General features: G+C 37.0%; 2 protein-coding genes across 3 annotated transcripts in view; both read right to left on the reverse strand.

Annotated features, from left to right (window-relative positions):
- Positions 1-901: 901 nt before the first annotated feature.
- Positions 902-6,635, reverse strand: ZBED8 (zinc finger, BED-type containing 8). 2 transcript variants are annotated; one of them, XM_010855319.1, is made up of 4 exons: positions 6,229-6,635; positions 5,318-5,395; positions 4,497-4,538; positions 902-3,330 (listed from the first exon to the last, which is right to left on the reverse strand). In XM_010855319.1, exon 4 carries the CDS (start codon positions 3,279-3,281, stop codon positions 1,497-1,499), a length of 1,785 nt encoding a protein of 594 aa, XP_010853621.1. In that variant the 5' UTR covers positions 3,282-3,330; positions 4,497-4,538; positions 5,318-5,395; positions 6,229-6,635; the 3' UTR covers positions 902-1,496. The 2 variants fall into 2 exon arrangements, with proteins under 2 accessions (XP_010853621.1, XP_010853622.1); XM_010855320.1 differs by lacking the exon at positions 4,497-4,538.
- A 1,375-nt stretch (positions 6,636-8,010) lies between these two features.
- SLU7 (SLU7 splicing factor homolog (S. cerevisiae)) overlaps positions 8,011-22,203 on the reverse strand; it is a 16,286-nt gene continuing 2,093 nt past the window's right edge. Inside the window, exons 2-16 of the mRNA XM_010855321.1 lie at positions 21,423-21,606; positions 20,462-20,615; positions 20,056-20,136; positions 19,593-19,757; positions 17,730-17,798; positions 14,264-14,311; positions 13,940-14,071; positions 13,560-13,657; positions 13,339-13,406; positions 13,064-13,203; positions 12,162-12,323; positions 10,727-10,831; positions 10,503-10,574; positions 10,272-10,388; positions 8,011-9,617 (exon numbers count right to left, since the gene is read on the reverse strand). Coding sequence (XP_010853623.1) covers positions 9,438-9,617; positions 10,272-10,388; positions 10,503-10,574; positions 10,727-10,831; positions 12,162-12,323; positions 13,064-13,203; positions 13,339-13,406; positions 13,560-13,657; positions 13,940-14,071; positions 14,264-14,311; positions 17,730-17,798; positions 19,593-19,757; positions 20,056-20,136; positions 20,462-20,615; positions 21,423-21,592 — 1,761 coding nt within the window. The 5' untranslated portion in view covers positions 21,593-21,606 and the 3' untranslated portion in view covers positions 8,011-9,437. The remainder of the gene's footprint in view (positions 9,618-10,271; positions 10,389-10,502; positions 10,575-10,726; positions 10,832-12,161; positions 12,324-13,063; positions 13,204-13,338; positions 13,407-13,559; positions 13,658-13,939; positions 14,072-14,263; positions 14,312-17,729; positions 17,799-19,592; positions 19,758-20,055; positions 20,137-20,461; positions 20,616-21,422; positions 21,607-22,203) is intronic.

The raw sequence follows: 22,203 nt of genomic DNA on the forward strand, positions 1-22,203 counted from the left end.
TTGATAGATGTCATTCCCCTTCAAGTTAAAAAAATTTTTTTCAAAAATGCTATGATTACCCACCTTATAAACTTTGTGGACACCCCTGATTCTTTCCATGTGAGAAATTCCTAGACGGAAAAAAATCTTCAATCAAAGGGCTATGAAGAATCAACAGAGGAAGTAAAATTAATACTGCCATGACAAAAAACTGGAAGTAGTAGGAGATGGATGCTTTATAAATTCAGTGCTTACATATTATCTAGAGGAGTCAATATATAACTTCTGACTCTTATAAGTCAAAACTGGCGTATGTATATTTGGTGTAACGTATTACTTAGATATTTTGGGGGGGACTATAAATTGTTAAAACAGCAACTGTTAAGGTAACTGGGTAGGAAGGGGACTGTGGCTTTTCACTATACGACTCATTTCTTCTCCAGCTTTGAGCATACAGGGCTTGGATAAAACTGTATGATTTTTATTTTTGAAATAAAAATCCTAGTTTCTTTATGTTTACAAACAAATCTAGCCAATTATCATCCAGGAAAATATATCAACCTAGAGTTCCATGGGGACTTTTTTTTGGTGGCCCTGAGTTACTACAGTGACTTCTATGTTAATTTCTCTATTATTTATATTTTGATCCATTCAAAAGTTTTAATCTTAGAAAAATACATATAGCATAAGGTATAAAATAAGTGAAGAAACTGGGCCAAAGGAAAACTAAGTGTAGGAAAAATAAGATGAGGTGAGAGGGCCAAAGAATCCATCAGAACCGTCTGGAAAGCTGGTTGAGAATGAAGCTCCTTGGCCCAGGCCAGTTAAATTAGAATTTCTTGAACAGGGCTCTAGGATCTCCTCTTTAGCTGCCCCAAAGACTTGGGGTCTAGATATAACTTAAAAGAAGACAAGGAATGACTACCAAGATATCAGGATGTTTATTAGTGTCATGGAATTTAGAGCATAGAACCAGAGGAATGGACATTCAGACTAACTCCAAATAATACATTTAAAAATAAATCTTATGTTAACTAGGATCATCCTTTCACTATAACATTTCATAACCCTCTTCTGATAACATTATGTCCCTAAAACAACCCTTAAGCACATGGAAGGACTCAGTATGTCATTTCATCCTTTGACTTTGACTTTTAAGTGAGATGGTATGTTCTGGGAGGTCTTCTCTTTTTCTCTTGGCTCTATTCATAGCCTATTATGCCAAATAGCTTGGATATTCCAGTGTTTGGGTGTCTTTTTTATATGTATCACATCAAAAGGCTAAACAGATACTTAGAAGAATCCTATATATTAGTAGCACTTAATCTTTTCTGCTGCTTGTGCTCTTAATTCTCAAAACATATTTTAATGTCTCACATGAAAATCGAAAGTTAAAAATGCTGAACTTTCTAAAACATAGGATTTGGTATATCATAAATATAAAAGAGAGAATTATAGCTTAATTTTACAATGGACTGAAGAATATGTTAAAAATTATACACAAAAAGTTTGTCATTTTATAGTGACTTCTGCTGGAGCTGTAGTTTTTGTTCAATGATATCTGAGAAACGAGGAACTTTTTTTGAAATAGCCACACGGATGTCATCACTCATATTCAAGCAGCTTCTGGACTTGGTTTTAAAATGCAAAAGTGATGAAAATCCCAACTCACAAAGGTATGTAGTTGCAAATGGTATAAGGATTTCTAGTGCTGTCTTTGCCAGGCTGGGAAACACTGTGAATTGAGCACACCAGAAATCCTCAAGCTTCATTGTCTCAAATTCCATTAGGATTTGGCCACTAGCTCGTAATTCAGCAAGATCATTTTTCACTAAATAACCATCATCGACAAAGTCCAGATTAAAAAGAAATGGATCCAGTATCCATTTACTTGCCTCATCAAGATCTCCAACAGAGAAATAGCCGTTGAAGAAGCTGCTCAACTGTTGTAGGTGCAGGGTTATTTCAGCTGCGATGCATAAAGCTTCATTATCGGAAACAACAATTTCTTCAAGAAAAGGAAAGTTGGTAAAATTTCTTTTCTCAATCCGCTTTAGCCAAAATGGAAACTTCCTAACAAAGGCAGACAACTTCTCTCTAGCTGATACTGTGTTCATTCCAGTCCTTTGCATAGATGCACTAAGTTCATTTAGGTGTTTGAATAAATCTGCAAGGTATGCAAGGTGAATTTTAAACTCTTTGTTTTCAAAGCCATCAACTAAATTGCTGCTTTGGTGGTGAAGAAACTGATTTATTTCTTCATGCATTTCAAAAATATGAGTAAGTATCTGGCCTCGGGAAAGCCACCTCATTTCAGTATGGAAAAGGAGAACACTATACTCTATTCCAATTTCTTCAAAAAAAGCCTGAAACAGGCGATGATTTGGAGCTCGCCCTTTGATAAAATTTATTACCCTCACCACAGTAAAAAGAGCATCCCTCAGTTTTGTAGGCAATGTCTTTGTGACAAGTGTATGAGGGTTCAACAAACAATGTGTGATCACGATATGAGGTACCTCTTTTTTCACACAGCAAACAAACTCTGAATTTTCTCCTAGCATAGAAGAGGCACCATCAGTACAAACAGAGCCGCATACATCGAGTGCTATCTTATGTTTCAAAAAGAAGTCTCTGAACAGGTTAAACACATCTTTTCCCTTCATTGTTAACTGCAGTGGTTCACAGAACAGGAATTCTTCTACAATCTCTCTCTCTCTTATGTATCGCACAAATGCCATCAGCTGACTGCAGTCATCCATGTCTGTTGTCTCTGCAAGCTGAATACCCACTTTAAGAGGACTGGCTTTGATATCTTCTAGAACTTGCTGTAAGATATCCTGGCTCATTTCATCAATTCTAGAATGGATGACATCATCTGATAAGGGAACCTGCTGAAGCTTCTTTTGTGCATCTGGTCCCAAAACTATTTGTGCTATTTCCAGTGCACAAGGTTTCACTAATTTTTCAGCTATTGTATGAGGATTCTTCTCTTTGGCACATAAATATGCGAACTGATATGATGCCTGCAGTAAGGCATCTTCCTGAGATGCAACTCCAAATGTTTTCAGGGTTTCACTCTGATCAGCTGGTACTGGCACATGTTTCAGGCTGCTGAGATCGTGCCCACCTATACCACCATGCTGTCTGTTAAAATGGTCAGACAGTTTTGACGGTCGGAGGTCAGCATTTGAAAATACCGAGTTACACAGTACACACTGTGGGCGCTGAGTCCCATCAATCTCTGTCACACAGGTGAACCAGTAACGAACATAGTCATCGTCCCATTTGCGTTTCTTCGACATGGCACCCCAAACTTCTCACGCAGTATTCCACAGATGTTGGAGACTTTTGCTTGGAAGTAAAATATAACCCAGACATTAAAAACCAGTGGCTAACTGAATTAAAACAAAGCCACTTCTCATGCCATCCCGTCATCTGTGTACACGTCAATAAATATCCTGTAACATGTCAGTTCAAAGTAAGCCATGACAATATGACAACTTAAATTGAGCAAACTCACAGCTAAAGCCTTGGAACAAACACCTTGCCACCAAGTTACATATGAGAGATTAGGGCTTATGCAAATTGTGAATACCCTGTAAGTTCTCTATTGGTGAGCTGCAGTTATGGCTTACTTTGTTTTCAATGATGTATATTCCAAACAAATCTGGTACGTTTTGTATCCCCAGAAAAGGCATCTCACTGCCATCCCTCCCTTCCATCCTATGCTAGAGATGCATGCACACCCCCAGTTATAAACTAGTGAATGGAGAAGGAAGTCTTCACTAAATACTCTGAGGACAGATTCTGACATGGTGGCTAGTTCTTTCTAATATATAAGGATTTAAATCAAATAGTCTATAAAACTAGTTGATCCTTGAGTGGCTCTGACTCCAACCTAAGCAGAGAATTTCAAACAGGTCTGACTAAGCCACGTGTGACACAGAAGCAGGATACGCACTATCAGTCCGTGATTCATACTGTCATATAAAAAAAGTAAGCAAGTGGCTCAGGAGAAACACAACTATTCTTGTTATTGAAATTTCAGAAAAAGTCCTCTCATAGAGGAAAAGCCTTAATTATAGTAGGAAAGGATGTAGAAGGCAGGTTTTCTTTAGTTTACTAAATAAATGGAGGAATCATCTAAGTCTCTTGCTAAAATACATATTCCTGGACAGCTCTGGAGTAGGGGCCCCAAATATGTACTCTAAATAAAGTGTTTTAGATAATTTTCCTGAATAGTACCCATAACAGAAATCTCTTAATGAGATTGCCTATCACAATCACTGGGAGCACTTCTGAAAGAAAACTTTTCCCTGTACCACCTCAGAACTAATACATCATCATTCTCCAGAAGTAGGACAAGAGAAGCGAAAATACAGTTGTCCAGGTGATTCTGATACACATCCAAGTACACAGACAGATTTAGAGGAATGAACACATCCCCAGGCCAGTTCCTAGCCTTATAGATATTCTAGGTTGCTAAGTAAACACTAAGTGCTTTAAGACCCATTTACCTTTTCTGAGTTGATGACAACTTCCTATGAAAGCTGAGGGACCTAAAAAGAAAGATATGTTTTTCTTTTTCTCTTTTTCCCTCCTGAGCAATGAGTAATGGTATAATCCACATGTAGGCTCAAATATGCCTTAGAAATCAATTCTGTCTCCCATATAAATGATTCCCAAAGTTCTGTACCACAGAATATGGCTGAAATAATGTAACAGGGGTACACTGAAATCCAAATACCCACTTTAGCCATAAAAAAATCACAGTAAGTAAGCCAAGAATATCTACTTAAAGCCTTAGCTTGCTAGAGGCTCTGCCAAGAATAACAAGTTGTAAATTGTGCTTCTATGTAACTAGCCAAGTTGATCTACCATATGGTTGCTATTGACCAGTTTAAAATTGAAAGATGTCTGCCAGTTGGTAAAGACAATTTAGAGTTGATCTTAAGCTTTCTTTTGTCAAGTGAGGAGATCATGGGCAGACTGTGTTTAGAACCTCTCCTAACTGATAACAGAATTATGAGATGAACATAAAAAAATGCTTATCTTTCTGTATATTGTTATGTATATTTTGGGGGTACAGAGAAAGTGAAGGAGAAAGCTTTACTTCAAATGATTTTCTTTACTTCAGGTTTAGTTCTAATGACTTCCAACTAGAAATTATAGGATGAGTTAAGAGTACATTCCTATCCATTCTGTGCTACTCACATATATTTTGATTGAAGATTAACCTGTTTGGAACAAGAGAATTTTTAGAAAAATTCTTCTCCCTCCCCCTCAAAAAGGGAGAACAGGTAGCAAGAAGTTTTAAGATCCTCAAAGATGAACTTACCGCCCAAGAGGCTTTCTTGTGTTATAGAATCTCACAATTCTCACTTGTTCCTTTGTGGTATTTAGCAATCACAATACCCTAAAATATGTAAACATTAAAAAAAGCATCATCTTATTAAGGAATTATTATTAACTGAAACAGTGTGATCATGGTATGGTTGTGTTTTTTAAAAGTCTTCATCATTAGAAACACAGACTTAATTATTTACTGGTGGAATGATGTCTGGGCTCTCTGAAATACAGTACTTCAGCACACACACACAATGCAGGTAGAAATAGAAAAGGACTGGTCTTGAGTTGGCTGGCTGATGGACACACATCATTACACCGTACTCACTCTATGTATGCTGGAAATTTCCCATAATAAACAGTAAAATAAACAAAAAGGCTTACTTACTAAGATAGACATAATTAGTTTTCAGAAAGATTTTTGAGAATTTGCTGAAAGCCATCTGAAGATGCAGAATGAAAGAACAGATGCAACAGAGTAAAATGTTTTGCAAGTTTATGAAGGGTAGATATGAAACAGTATCACAATTGAGAGAAAAATCAGTCAGTTACAAGTAAACATTCATACAACAGAAACACCCGGGGAAGGCTAAAACATCTATGTCAGCAGTGACACCACCAAAGTGCAGCAGTAAACCTTAAACACCAAACCAAACACAATCAGACTTCTACGTGGCCTCTGCCTATGCCAGTCCATGGTAGGTGCAGGTATCCAGGGAGGCAGAGGATTGAAAATTCACTATTTTTACGTTATTAAAAGCAAAAACCAGGAGAGAAGGTACGGGAATGCAATAGCCGAGCAAATGCACCAGAGGCAAACGCCTGGGATGCTGGCTTTGTCACTTAGAGGCTGGGACCTGTCCAAGCTTCAATGCCTCAACTGGGGATGACAACAGTACCTACCTTATAGGGCTGTTGGGAGGTTTAATTATGAGCGTGCAAGTAAACGACATGGGCTTGTAACTGGTAAGGCTTGGTGTATTATAAAGGACGGAGCATTTAGGAGGCTGCCCGGGCGAGCTAAGGACGCCGGCGGCGCGGGAAGAAGACTGCTCGGTCTCCAGCCGACGGCTCCGAGACACAGGCGCAGGCCCAAGGGATGCTAGGGCTTCTTTTAGGCGCCCGTTTCGGGCTCCACTTCCCTCTCTGCTCAGGCTGGGGCTCAGCCTCCGGGAGCTGGAACCAGTCTAGGCGGCGGCTTCTTGGGTGCGACCCCGGAGCAGGACCCTGCGAGGCGCGGTGCGATAGCTGCGCCCGCAGCATCCCCCGCTCCTACCGCGCCGGGCTCCATCCGGGTTCTCCTGGAGCCTTCCCGCCCGCAGACAGGGCGAGGCGAATCCTCGCACGCAGGCGCACTGGCAAACGGCTAGGGCCCCCCCACCGCCTCCAGGAAGGAGCACGCGCGCTGGTTCTCTTTTCAGGTTGTGTACGTGGAGCTGGGAATTTTCTGCATGTTCTGTCTGCAGAGAAGATGCATCGTAGAATCTCAGGGACGAAAAGCACTGTAAAGCCACATAGTTCTACTTTTTAATATTCAGAGAGCTAGAAATAAAAATTTATATTGTCAGGCTTTGATCCTGGCGATTATGAAGCTCCAATAATTAACCATTTTCTTTGTGGAATCAATGAGGAAGAAGAGAAAGAAGTTAATTCTACTTCCAAACTAAACATCCAGGCAAATGAGACAAGCTGTAAATTCTGCTAAGATCAAATGGTAGAGGATGAGCTTGTGTCCTCTCGCCCATGCTGGTTGCCCCCATCTCCCCATTAATTAAGAGCGTGTGGGTGAATTTGATGAGAATCATCATCCATCTTAGAGAAATGACTTTTAAGATTCTTTCAAACAAGACCTTTAGAGAAATAAACCCATATGAGATTTTAGGAAAAACCCTAAAGTAGAAACTAGAAAATGTTGAATGAAACAAACCTAAATACAGTCCTCTTATCTATTTTAAGGGTTTTTCATGACATCACATTTCATTCATTTTTGTATAGTCTTGTGAGAGGCATCCCACAAGCCTAGGGGAGGGAGAAATGTCAAAGGTGGGGCAGATACCTCATTTTCAGGTATTGAGGGTGAGCCTGATAAAAACACCGAGAGCCTGCCTAAGGTTTCTGTCAATGAGAGAAACTGCAAAAGACCAGCCTTCCTGGTCCAAAACTCTGGGCCTTAAATGTTAGAGAAAGGAATAGGCTTAGAGTCAAAGACTTTGGTTTACATCCTGACCCCAGCCTTTTACTGTTAGGACCTGAGCAAGCTACCTGGACTCAATGAGTCCTTATGCTTATTGTGAAATAGGATATCATCCTATTACTCACCCCATGAAAGTCTTCTGAGGGATAACATGTGCAAACTATAGCACATAGTTCCAGCACTCAAGTCATCTATAACTGAGATAATAAAACCAAAGCTTGTTATCTCGAGTACTGTTCTAGATGTTGCCTTTTATCCAAAATGAAACAGAAATAAGACGTGATTTCAGATATTATAGAATTCTTCCTAAAATCAGCTTAAATTAGGTTTCACAAAAGAAAACAGAAGCCCCAAAATGTTAGGTGACACTTTTGAGTTAGTGTCCTGAAATTTTCTAATTCAAATGTGCAGAAGCTAACTCAGCCTTCCTGCCAGTTCTATAAACTACTTTTCTGCCAAATATTTGAAATAATGCTACAAATCACTCACAGTTAAATATTTCCAATTATATATCTTTATTAACAAAAGATAAATAAAATACAAAATAGACACTAATATCAGATTTTATGTTGAACCAGCCTATGTTAAGGTAGGAATATGAAAACAAAAATTTTTGACATTCTTAAAGTAGGTAAGAATTAGATCTGTTTGCATCACTGTTTCATACTGGTCTGAATTTAGATACAATGTATATCCACAGTACTTGACAGTTTGATTCAGTTACTTTCCCATCAGCAGTATTTCTGAGATGTTAACTTACTGCAATATTCTAGTGGGTTTTGGTAGTTCAGAAAAGCCAGTGAACTGTTAAAAGTCAATGTACTTGTGTCAGGGGTTTTAAACAGGCTGTTTTTACCCGTCCCACTCTGTCAGTACTATCTTCCCAATGTTATTAGAAAAAGCTTAAAGATCATGTCATTCTCAGATACAAATAGCCCTACAGGCTGGCTATGCTTGTAATATTCTGAAGAAATGTTCAACTTCAGGTTTCACTTTTTGCAAATTTTACCGAAAGACACCTGCTGGCTATAAAGATTAGGTACAACAGATACTCTACAATCTATTAAAAAATCTAACATTCATGACTGTTATATAAAGGCAATCACAATTAAAATAACAATTAGTATCACAAACCATATTCTCTGTGACAAAGGAGAGGATTTCAGAGTCTGAATACTCCTGTCCAGACTAGTAAAAGACCTAGGACTTATCAGTCAACACTGACTCAGGGTGAAAAACTTTTTTCCCCATTCAAAGGCTAACACATTTAGTTCTGAGTATAAGATACAAGGAAATGTTTTGAAAGTCAAAATTTCATAACCAAGTGGGAAACAGAATTGTTACTACATAGACTGACATGAGGGATAAAGTTATTCACACGTTCCACAGATTTCCTTCCAGTAACCCAAAGCTCAAGATAGATTATCAGTTTCAGATCAGAAAAATCTGAGAAGGTAAAAAGAAATGATTATTAAATAACTACAGTTATAGTTACTATTAATTAAAAAAAAAACAAAGCCCTTGTTTCTAGAAAGAGTAATTAATTGCCTTCACAATGAGTCCTAACACTAAAGGGCCATAAAAATTGAGGAAATAAAGTTTGAAACTTAATAAATAAATGTTGAGAAGATATTCATGATAGGTGGAGAACTAAGATCTTTTCCCACATCACTAATATAAAATTGGAAATAAAATCTTAATCTGCACTTAATGTACCGCTTTTTTCTTCTTTGTTCTCCACTGTGTAAAGGAATGAATTTACTATGAGATTTCTGGATACTTTATTAAAGTCAGGTAGATTCCTTGCTTCCTGACTTTAACGAGAACAGATACGGATTTTTCCATCGATAATCAACAGCAAGAATCTAAAAGAATGTATCAGCAGAGTCTGTCTTGGGTCACCGTCAGTGACGAGTTACTACTGTCCGAGGAAGGAGGCCATGGGGTCATCTGGCCTCTGACGTTTCATCCTGTAGGCCTCCATTTCCTCTTCAGTGGGTTCCCGAGTTTCATACATGCTGTTGTAAGGTCGCTTCCTCTCATCGATCTGCATGATCTCCTTGACATGAAGAAGACGGGCCTCCTCTGCATTCAGTGCCTATAGTGAGAAGAAATACATGAGTACCGTGGCTCTGAGTCAGATCCCTTTGGTTCAGAAGTGGCAGAGTACCAAAAGACCCCACTGACTATGAACTGTTACATCAAAAACCTAGATTGCTTCTGCTTGGGAGTCAGCTCTATTGCTGTCGAGCTACAACTAATCATTATTTGGCTCAAAAATTTTCATAGAGCACAAAACATCCTATGATATTTTCAATGTTAAAGGAATTTTATTTAACAACAAAAACTGAATGAGGTTCATTTTACTGACAGAAGCCAGCAACCAACGCTTTTGGTGGAGAATACAATTCTGACTTTTCCCAAGACTTGCTGAAGCTTACAATTATAGCGTTAGATGGCAATTCTCTCTGGGGAACATGTCAATAACTCTAATAACAGCTATACCAACCATTTTTCTTCTGTGCATTAGTGATATTCAACAAAAGTTCAAAAGGCAGGCAATATGGAGACACACAAAACCTCCATTTGTATTCTAGACCTGACAGGTGACCCAAGCAAATCACCCAGTCTTCGAGTTTGTTTGCTCATTTTTAAAATGAGCTTGGGAATAAGACAAGATAATTTTCTAAGATTCCTACAAATAAAGAAGACTGTGGTCACTTTTACTATTTATTTAGGCTTCACAAAGTACCTTTTTCAATTTTTCGTGTTTCTTTTCTTCATCATCACTCTCTGAACTGCTCTTTCGATGCTTCCTTTTCTTCTTCTTCTTCTTCTTTTTCTCCTCTTTCAGTTTTTCCTGATGCATCTGAAATGGAGCATTTACACACAGTGTTATTAACGCAAAACCAAAGTTCTAGTGCAAGTTTTAAAGTCTTCCCTTTAAGACTTAAAAATTCAGGACAGCTGATCATGGACATACCTCCATGAGGGTTTGAGGTTTTTTCACAGATTCTTCTCCAGTTGCATCATTTATAATACATTCCTCTGAATTCTGTGGAAAAATATGTGTAATCTAACTTGAGTATCATAGCTACCAATCATCTAGGAAAAAGTTAAAATTTGAAACATAAAAATCTATGTTTCATACAGATTTTTGACCTAAGAGCTTTGGCTGTTTTTACGAACTAGAGGACAATTACTTACAGTAATCTCCTTCCCAGCTTCTCCAGTACAATAGGAATACTTGAAAAAAGAGTGACAGCATTTGTATCCCCATCGGCCTTCTTTCCAGTAAGATCCCCAGATATGCTGCAGAGAGAGAGAGAGAGGTTACTTAAAAAGGAGCCTGAAACTAAGGTTTCTCATATACTGTTTTTCTTTGTAAAAAAACCCTATCTTTAATTAATCGTATTATTTTCAAAAAACTGAAGTATAGCTGATTTACCGTGTCATGTTAGTTTCAGGTGTACAGCACAGAATATATACATATGTATTTTTTTTTTCTCTTTCAGATTCTTTTCTCTCATAGGTTATTAAAAAATATTGAGTATAGTGGCCTGTGGTATACAGTAGGTCTTTGTTGGGTTAGTCTCACATGGTGGTGATAAACAGTGATAATTACAGGGACTCCAGGGTTAGCTAACAGGGAAGTGTGTGGTTACAATGGTCTTACATTCTATTCTCACTCTCCCCCCCAAATTAAAAAAACTAGGCTACTTGACTTCTCTTGAAAAATTCAGAAGGATTGGGAAATTCTAGGCACATTCACACTTGTCAGTAACTGCCTGTTGCTGACCAGCGGATGCTTCCTGTAGACAGGGTTCGTGTTCTCTAGTTTGTAAAATCTGTCTGGCTCATTTCACTCATACATGATTACTGGCCTGGCTCTTACTAGGTAGCTAGGTTTTTGACTCTTTCTTAGAAAGACAAGTGTATTTTGGGTACTATAAAAGTACAGCAAATTAAATAAGCTTTATCATGTGATACAATATGCAATATGACATATACTTTGTCATCTGTGAAGTGTCCCTGTCAAAATATTTAACTTATATCAAGCCTTTGTATCTGAATTCCTGTTTATAGGAAATACAGGGAATAAAGCAACAGTATTACAATAAAAATTAATTAAAACACAGATGAATGATAAAGAAGATGTGGTATACAACAGAATACTACTCAGCCATAAAAAAGAATAAAATTTTACCATTTGCAGCAACATGGACGGACTTGAAGGGGCATTATGCTTAGCGAAATAAGTCAAAGACAAATACTATATGATATCACTTACATGTGGAATCTAAACAAATACAACAAACTAGTGAATACAGAAAAAAAGCAGCAGACTCACAGACGGAACAAGTGGTTAAAACGGAGAGGAGGGGCGAGGCAGCACAGGGATTGGAGAGTGGACGGTACACACTACTGGGTATAAGACAGGCCACAAGGGTGTACTGTACAATGCAGGCAATACAGCCAATACTTTGTAAAAACTGTAAATGGAATATAACCTTTAAAAGTTGTTAAAAATAAGAAAGTTAAAATACAAGAAACCAAAACACAACAATGACTTACTACTGGAAAATATAATTCAGAACAAAATGCTAACAAGGACACAATATAATTCTAGTTCAACACATACTGTATGATTGTTGATCTTCACATCTTCCTCGTACTTGGAGCAGGCGACAGCCCGCTCCTGTCCTTTGATGACTGTCCCATGTCTTGAGTACTCCACATAGTCTTCAGTCTGAGCCAAAAGCAATTCGGCTGGAGGAGCATCCAAGTGTTCTTGACCACCGTACTAAAAGGACATTGATCATTATTAAATATATTTTACAAAGATTTGCATTCAAATCTCTACTGAGGGGTTTATTTCCAATCACAAAGATTAGAGGACTATTATTCATGGGCTTTGTTATATAAAACACAGTGGAAAAAAAGCCACCAAACTTTCATAGGCAAATAAAAGATGTCTCAATTGCTATTCATCTGTTGAGTGTGGTGAATTATAAAAGGCTCATATGAAATTCCCCTTATCCTGTATGCATGCCCATTTGCCACATGATTTTGGTGCTTCATCCCTTGGATCTGGGCCTGGCCATGCTACTTCTTCTGGTCCCTGGAATACTAGCAAATATGATGTAAGCAAAGACCTGAAAAACACTTGTGTACCAGGGCACACTTTGTCGCTAATCTCTGGTATCCTAAGAATGTCACGTAAAGAATCTGGGCTAGCCTATCAGAGGATGAGAACCCACGTGGGGTAGAGGTGAGGCCTCCTTGGGACAGAGGAGGCCGGCTACCTGCTAGAAACCAAAGGGAGGCCAGTCTAGATCATCTGGTTTCAGATAGGTGGGCTCAGAACAGGAGACGCAGCTGATGTACAAAACGGTGAGAAATAAGAAATGCCTATTCAAACTATTAGGTTTTGAGGTGGCTTGTTTTGCTGTAAAAGCTCAATGATATAGTTATACTGATACTGTATACCAACTGCACCTAATCCCAATGGATTAAAATGGACTGTATATAGATCATAATCACCTTTTCCAGGATGCTTTCTTTCTGCTGTTCTTTGAAGTCTTCTTTCTTGACTTTGAAGGATTTGTACAATAACTCTAGTTTTGTAGGATCTGCTTGTAGATGCACTTCAGACCCTTTGTCATAGGCTTCCCAAGCAAACACTAGGGTAATTAAAACCGTCGTAATGAGTTGTCAGCTACACTGTTTGCGGGCTTCTTGAAAACAAGCTTTAAAAAAATGTCCCCAAATTTCTTATGAGCTGACATAAAATACCTTGACATAGAAGAAACACTTACATTGTGTCTGGGCCATTGATATGGTATCACCTGTGTATCTAACGAAGTTATCCCCCGCGTAGCTGACTCTGTTTAAAATAAATTAAAAAAAAAACTGTTTCAGAGATTAAGGAAATTTTTTTCTGACCCAATCATAGATACTCATTTTAATTCAGATTGCATTTTATTAATAAAAACTCCCTCCCCTACCCTGAAATCTTTACAGTGAACTTGTTACTTACTCATCTGGATTCTTTCCAGCATTCGCATAGGGATTCTCTCTCATCGCTCTAGTTTTGGGATCATAGTAAGCAGAGTTTGGATCTAAATTCCGCAAATACTAGAAAGAAAAACATATTTTAAGACTGTGTTAATGTTTACTTTCATCAAAGATTTTAGAAGACCAGTAGGAGGAGACAATTAAGTGAGTGAGTGAGTGTGTGTGTGTGTGCGCATGCACATGTCTGGGAGTACAGCTGAAGAGAAAGAAATCCAGAATGATCTACTTTGGAATGACTGAGTATATTACCCATATACTATCCAGATACCATATGAGTAGACAAAATTTAGGTTGGGAAGACAAATGTTTTCTGAATATGTATGTTAAATTGGCAAGGCTTACTTTTGCAATATCTTCTCGAATCCTGAGATTCCGGACAGTAATTCGTCTCTTAGAGTCAAAATTCTGTCCAGGCATGTCAATATCATCTGCATATTTATCTTCATCCTCATCTTCACTGTTATGATCTTTTTCCTGAAAGAGGAAGAGAGAAGGGGAAAATAATTCAAGAAAAAAAGAGCAGCATCTAGCTCTTATTTTCCCTTTAACCCAACCCTTACTCCTTGTGTTCTTTAAGCTTATTATTATTATCATGAGTTATTACTAACATTAGCCATCAGAAATTTAAACCTTAATGTGTACCCTGATAGGACCTGTATGTCTTACCGTCTGAGAATTCGGTTCCTCTTCTCCCCACTGATGTTTCGGAGAATTCTATGCCACAAAAGAAGAAAATGAATTTGTGATTTTATTATACTGAATCAAATGAATATTTAACACTTTAAAAAACATAGTTAAAATAATAAATTTAACTGAACAAACTCTCATATTTCTCACCTGTAGTGAGCACAGAAGTTTTAAATACAAGTATGTCATTGTGAATAATTTTATCAGACTGTCTACAAATCCAAAATTTTCATTGATAGGATTATAATCACAAAAATATAATAGAAAGATTAAGTTGATCAATATACCTAATAAATATTCATTTCATACATTTTTATCATCAGACATAACATTTTCATTAAATTTCACTGTTTTTCTATTAAGGCCAAAAGCAAAGTTACCAGGATCATGTAATAAGTATCTTTAGAGGCAAAACAGCCTTTGTAAAATTTCAGCAATGAAGAAATCTACTCAGGTGACAACATACTGTGATTTGAGGAGGTGTGAACTCCATGCCTCAAAGACACCCTTTCTTAATTAGTAGTTGGTCAGGATATTCTCTAACTCCACAAAATGCCTGGAACAAAGTGCTCAGTATTTCATTATGTCCCTTTAAAAGGCTTCACATCTTATAGCTCAGTAGGCGGATGTGGAAATATGTATGTATAAAAAAATATATATATACAGGATATTGGTGGAAGCAAAAATTTTAGTACAGCCTTTTAAAATGCTGTACTAAAATGCTGATAAGTCATCAGATTTTATATATGCATATTCAGTGCATCAACAATTGCACTTTTAGGAATTTATTGTAAGGAAATTAGTATGTCTATTATATAAAGATGTATATATTATGTAAGACTCTAATGTTGTATACTACTGTACAGATAACTGAAAAAAACAAATCAACAAGAGATGAATGGTTATATAAATTATTGCACTCAATACACACTGAACAACCATTAACGTGATTTGTCCAAGGTGCAGAAAAATATTAATATGTATACTTTGGGCTCCCTAACTTCCTGGTGGCTCAGATGGTAAAGAGTCTGCCTACAATGCAGGAGACCTAAGTTGGATCCCTGGGTTGGGAAGATCCTCTGGAGAGGGAAATGGCAACCCACTCCAGTACTCTTGCCTGGAAAATCCCATGGACAGAGGAGCATGGTAGGCTACATCCATGGTGTCGCAGAGTCGGGACACAACTGAGTGACTTAACTTTCACTTTCTTTCTTGGGCTCCCTAGTGAGTGAGATGGTAAAGAATCTGCTTGTAATGCAGGAGACCCAGGTTCCATCACTGGGTTGGGCAGATCCCCTAGAGAAAGGAATGGCTACCCACTCCAGTGTTCCTGTTTGGAGAATTCCATGGACAGAGGAGCCTGGTGGGTTTCAGTCCATGGGGTCGCAAAGAGTCAGCCACAACTGAGTGACTAACATTTTCACTTTTCTTTTTTCTTTTCATACTTTGCTACCTTTTTTTGTTTGGAAAGAAGAGGGAAAGATGGGAATTAGATTATATATTTGTATTTGTATTTACACAAGAAACTCTGAAAGGAGCTGTAAGAAAAATAAAAAAGATTATGGGGGGTGAGGTTTAGAGACAGGATGGACTGAGGCAGGAGCGGGAGACTTTTCACTGCGTATCTGTCTTATTTTGATTACTGAACCATGTGAGTTTATATAAAAAAAAATGTTAAAGGTCTGCATTTAATGATACAGAAAACAAGTCCTCATTGTACTGTATATTATTTAATTGAAAAAGTAGATGATAAACGAGAATGTAAAGATGAATCCATTTAAAAAACATGTTGCATTACAATCATACAATACATGGATATATGTGAGGGAGTGGACTGGGACACTAAAAGGCCTATTTTAAAATGTTAATGGTTAACATAAGGAATATTTGTCTTCTTTATAATTTTCTATATATTTTTTCTGAGTATGTGTTACTTTCAAAATTGGAAATTTTTTTAAAGCATTTTTTTGAGTTCTTGCAAGTTGCCAGTTCAACAAAGGATATTTATATTGCTAAATCTCTACAGTAGACACAGTCCTACTATATGTAGTTAATCTTCACATCCAAATGGGCAAAACTCAGCAGTCCCTTACAAACATTTAAGTTTGACTAGGAAAATAAATTATAATATGTTTACAAGACACAACAGAGAACATATTAGAAAAACAATAAAAAAGCCCTCTTCTTTCTTCCAGAGTTGGTAATGATTCACAATCACAACACTAGCTACCAATTACCAAGTGTTTACTGTGTGACATGTATGCTAAGCCTCCTGTGTGTGTGTGTGTTGGGGTGGGTAGGCGTTGTTATCTCTGCTTTAGAGATGATAAACTGAGGCTCAGAGAAGCAAATTAATTTTTCCAGGACCATCTTGCTAGCTAGGGGCACAGCTAGATTTTAACATCATCTCTCTGTTAACTTGCGCTTTGAACCTGCCTCTGTGACTACTCACTTGGTGATTAACTTACCTAGTTCTGTTTGCTTTGTAATTATACTTGCTAAGGGTCCCTTTCTAGAGAAGGAAATGGCAACCCACTCCAGTACTCTTGCCTGGAAAATGCCATGGACGGAGGAGCCTGGTAGGCTACAGCCCATGGGGTTGCAAAGAGTCGGACACGACCGAGCGACTTCACTTATTAAAGGTCCCTTTTAGAAATTTAAACTTGGTAACTTGAAAATGTTTTTTACTGACACCATAAATTTGTTAAAAAGAAACTTTCACAACTCTAATAAGCATAACTTAACTATTAAATTGACTGACTGGGGGAAAAATAGGAAAAAACCTGTCTGCAATATATCTTTTTTTTTTTAGTTTGCAAATTCTTTTTGCCTTACAAGTTCAAAGTGTAGGAAACGCTAAAATAAATAAAAAGAAAAATCCACTAATTCTATACTAAATGAGAACTAGTGTTTTAATCTCTATATTAAATGAGAACTAGTGTTCTAGTCGTCTTCCCTGTAAGGTAATATGATATTTTACATGTGTTATTAAAATATGTGTTCTCCAGTGTTGTTACTAAGCTTGATGAAAGCCATTTTAAGAGCTATGCAACATTCTCTCATGCACAGGAAGGATAGCTCACTTCACTAATTCCTTATTAAACTATCTTCAATTTCTTAGTGTTGTAAAAAGTGCTAAAGTGAACATTTTTGTGCAAAATGATTTTTCTGAATACTAAGAAATTTTTAGGATGGATGGATCTACTAATTTAATTCCAGAAAAGGTATATAAATGTTTTATGGCAATATTCTCTCCAAAATGACTGCATCAATTTATAGTCCCTTGAACCTTTAATGTGTCAGTTTCTCTTTCCCCTTGATAGCGTTTCTCTCCCTCTCTCAACTTTCTTCTAACTGGAGAGATATAAAATGAATTTTTGGGTCAATCTTCATTTTTTGTTTACTATGAGTTTGAAATTTTTTTAACAATCATTTTGTTACTTACAGCCTGTTCCACTAATTTTCCTGAGGCTAATTCTTCTTGGAGTTTTTGGGCTTTCAGCGTTCGTTTTGCCTAAGGAAAAAGAAACATTTGAAATTTACTTTCAATATTCAAATGAACATTTAATTTTTTAAATATATTTATTTTAATTTATTTATTTGGCTGTATTGGGTCTTAGTTGTGGCATGCAAAACCCGTAATTGTAGCATGTGGGATCTAGTTCCCTGACAAGGTAATGAACCCCAGCACCCAGCACTGGGAGTATGGAGTTCTGGCCATGGACCACCAGGAAGTCCCATCAAATGAGATTTAATTTTCATATCAATAAAACGCATAAGTTTACTGTTTTCAGAAAAGGTCACTGGACAAGGCTATCTTGTAGCTCTAGACCTCTGGCTCCTGAAGAACACGAGTTCAGGGAAATTCCCTGGTAGTCAAATGGTTAGGACTCTATGCTTTCACTGCCAAGGACCCAGGTTTGATCCCTGGTTGGGGAACTAAGATTCCACAAGCTACATAGGGCAGCCAAAAAACAAACAAAAAATGCCCCAAACTATTCAATGCTGTAGTGGCCTAAAAAAGGAGGTGTGTACGTATATATGCAACTGTTTCACTTTGTTGTGTAGCAGAAACTAATAAGCAATGGTATCATAATAAAAATTAATTAAAAAACCAGATGAGTGAATAAAGATGATGTGGTATACAATGGACTAGTACTTAGCTATAAAAAAGAATGAAATTTTGTCATTTGCAGCAACATGGATGGACTTGGAGGGCATTATACTAAGTGAAATTGGTCAGAGAAAGACAAGTACTATACGGAATCTAAAAAATACAACAAACTACTGAATAAAACAAGAAAGAAACAGATTCATAGATAACAGAGAACAAACCAGTGGTTACCAATTGGTAGAAGAAAAGGGGAGGGGCAATAGGCAGGTAGGAGATTAATAAAAGGGAGTTTATTATGGGATTATATGAAATCATGTATGTCAAACTTTTGAAAATTCTAAAGCACTGTAGAATTTAAAGAATCTTTCATTTAATAAAAAATAAATTAAAAAAAAAAAACCCAAAATGAAAATGAGTCAGATCCAATTGGCCATATTTAAGCAAGAGTTATAAAGTCCTGTTTGAGTCAGGCATTAATATAAACCAAGCTAGATAGCACCAGGGATAAACTGCAGGGAGCAAGCCTTGCTGACAAGGTGCCACTTGACTCCAGATGACTGACTCTTCCCCGGCTGGCCCAGGATTACCACATATTTCATTGTTTGAGAAAAGATAAAATTCAGATTTTATTAAAATGTGAAATCCCATGGTCTTAAATGTTAACTCAATTTAAAAAAAAAAGGGGGGGGGGGACACAAAACCAAAGAACAGAAGTGACTACGGTATTTTAAAAAATGGGAGTGAGTAGGTGAAATCGTAACAGAAAAAACTGAGGTTACATTAAAATAAAATTCAGTTTCCTGAAAGGAGTTATCCCATTCTTCTTTCTCCACCCTCAAATGCTATGTGAGACAACTATAAAACAGGCCCATAGGCAAGATACAGTCTGGGAGTCAAGAGTTTATAACCTCAGGAAGCCAAAAGTTTTGAACATGAATCTATTTTCATACTTCCAGTATTTCCTGCAAACTAAATCAGGGAGTAATGGACACTATGAGAATAAAGTAAAAAGAAACTGCTGCCAAACAGGGTTAGTATATACTGTTTATTTCACTATTCAATTAGGCTTACTACTACAATAAAAATGCAATCATTTTTATACTGCATAAAGACAAAAAACAGAGTTGCTAAACTACAGATATACCAAAATATACATTCTTTAAGGAGAGCAGGAAAGCAGTGAATTGTGCTTACCAGGTCAACTTTGGCATACTCTTCTACAATTTTCATGTGTTCTTCTGGATTGTAGCCATTCCACCGATCCCTCTTCCCATCGTAGTCAAACATCAGCTGAGGCTGGACATGTTCATCTGGAGCTATATTAGTCCCTGTAAATTTTGCTCCAACTCGCCTAGGTCTCTGGAAAACAGAGTAAGATTAAATTTTTCCCCTAAGTATCTGAAGCCATGAGGAAAATTTCATATAACCTTTACAGAGCAGTGTGAACATACCATGGGACTTTATGGTTTATTCAATTATCAGTTAGTCCTCCTGCAAAAAATTTTGACGGTGCTGAACTAATTTCATTCAAATTAATGTTTTCATTTAACTTGTACCTAAATATAGGTAATTTAAAAAACAAAATTAAGTTCTCTGACACAAATAAAGAAAGAGACCCTCTGACAGCAGTTTCCAAAATTCTCAAATGTGAGCTTACCTCGAAACAGTCTTTCTTTTTGTGTGTCATGGCTCCACAGTTTTCACATGCTCCTTTTCGGTATTTAGTAGTTATGGAATTCTGTAAGTGGATATAAAGAAAACCAATGAAAATTTTTATTTATCTAAATAAGTTAAAAATAACTTTGGCTCTCATTACTGTACTGCCTAATGAAATGACTTATTTGTTAAGAGGAAAACCAGTTATAAATGAGAAAGCTTAAAGATTTTAGCAATATCAAATTTATAAAATATAGAAAATAAAGTAGTATGTATTATGAATTTTAATACCAGATAAAAGGTCATGTAATCTGTTTATACTTTATATAGTATTACATTAGAGGTTCTTATATTAAGTTCTTAAAAATTTCCATTTCTACACACATATATACATGTTGCGTACCTACCTCTTTTACACCCCTCTTGTACCATTCTCCCGATGAGCTGTACTGCTTTTGTTTCTCTGGCTGTGGTCTCTGGTGCTTTAAAGTAGGCCTTTTTGATGGATCAATATACCATGGCACTGAAGAAATATACTGAGGAATATGAGGATTGATGTCTCTGTAAAAAAAAAAAAAAAAACATTTTTTAAAAAAAAGTTGTAGAATGTAAGGATATCCTTACAGAATGTAAGGATAGAGATATTGCAGTGGGAGGGGGAGAGAGAATATACTTGTTATCACTATTAATAAAAAGAGTTAAAAATAAAATATATTAGACTGAAAACATTTTAGAGAAACTAAAAATAGTCATGTAACTAAAGATGCAGAAGACATGAAGGAACATAGGGATATATGTTAGTGAGATTAATCTTTTATCAGAACAAGAAGTTAATAATGTCGAGTTGATTATAATAGTAGTAGTATAGGTATGTTATTTAGATTCAGAGGTATCAACCAGAAAAACTCAAAATAGATTGACAATTCAGTCCTCGCTTGGTCTCTGAGAGGGACTGGGTCCAGGACCTGCCCCAGATACCAAAACCTGTGGAAGCTCAAGTTGCACAGCTGGGCCTCTGTACCTATGGGTTTGGAATCTGAAGATTCAACCAGTGGCAGATTGGGTGGCACTGCATGTACTTACTGAGAAAACAACAAATCTGTGTTGTTCAAGGTCAGCTGTAGTCACTTGTATACAGTAGGACAGGGAGTGGGAAGAACTAAAAAGGGCCATAGTTATCATTACAAGTCCTTCATTATTATTTATTAAACTTTATACATATGAGTTTGATACAATAAATGAAAACAAAAATGACGGAAATGGTAAAGATGGTTTCCTGTCAAAGCAAAGGATGAGAAATAGGTAAACTAAGTAGACATGAATTTGAATTCTGAATGAATAGATCTTGCAAAAAATTTAAGTACTTACTTTCCTTCTTCATCAACTTCTGCAGGGGCATTACCCAATTTTCGCTGTTCTTCTAGCTCCTTCTTCTTTCTCCAGTCCTCTCTAGTCATCTTCTTTGGTTCCTCCAAACTCATTTCTTTGGACCCCGACAAGGGGGCTGCATTAGCTGCATCCACAGCTGCAGCTGACATGGTTATCTGGCCTCCTGCATGAAAAGGAAGAAGTATCTATTAGAATAAACTAGGCCTTCCTGAATTCACCAGAGAAACTATCAAAAGTACACCCTAATAACACATACTGTGGGTTATATAGAATGTTTCATATGTTCTTTTTCTTTCATAGCATCTGTAAGGGAAAGGTCTCCTTCTCCTCCACTGATGTATTTCTATACTGTTGCAGTTGTGCTTTCAACTCTAATTGGTTAAGTGGAGAGAGACATGCACATGCATTTAAAATTTCATGAGATTCATCCTTTCATGTATATATTCCTTATTTCCTCTCTACATATGTGTCTCAAACTTTTCTACCACGCTAAACAGACTGGTTCCAAATAGGAAAAGGAGTACGTCAAGGCTGTATATGGTCACCCTGCTTATTCAACTTCTATGCAGAGTACATCATGAGAAACGCTGGACTGGAAGAAACACAAGCTGGAATCAAGATTGCCGGGAGAAATATCAATAACCTCAGATATGCAGATGACACCACCCTTATGGCAGAAAGTGAAGAGGAACTAAAAAGCCTCTTGATGAAAGTGAAAGAGGAGAGTGAAAAAGTTGGCTTAAAGCTCAACATTCATTGA

This window comes from Bison bison, unplaced genomic scaffold (assembly GCF_000754665.1).
Source record: "Bison bison bison isolate TAMUID 2011002044 unplaced genomic scaffold, Bison_UMD1.0 scf7180017864363, whole genome shotgun sequence".
Taxonomy (NCBI): Eukaryota; Metazoa; Chordata; class Mammalia; order Artiodactyla; family Bovidae; genus Bison; species Bison bison.

Bases quoted from the DNA above. Each gene is read 5' to 3' on its own strand.
- ZBED8 (XM_010855320.1), bottom strand. From the start codon at position 3,281: ATGTCGAAGAAACGCAAATGGGACGATGACTATGTTCGTTACTGGTTC.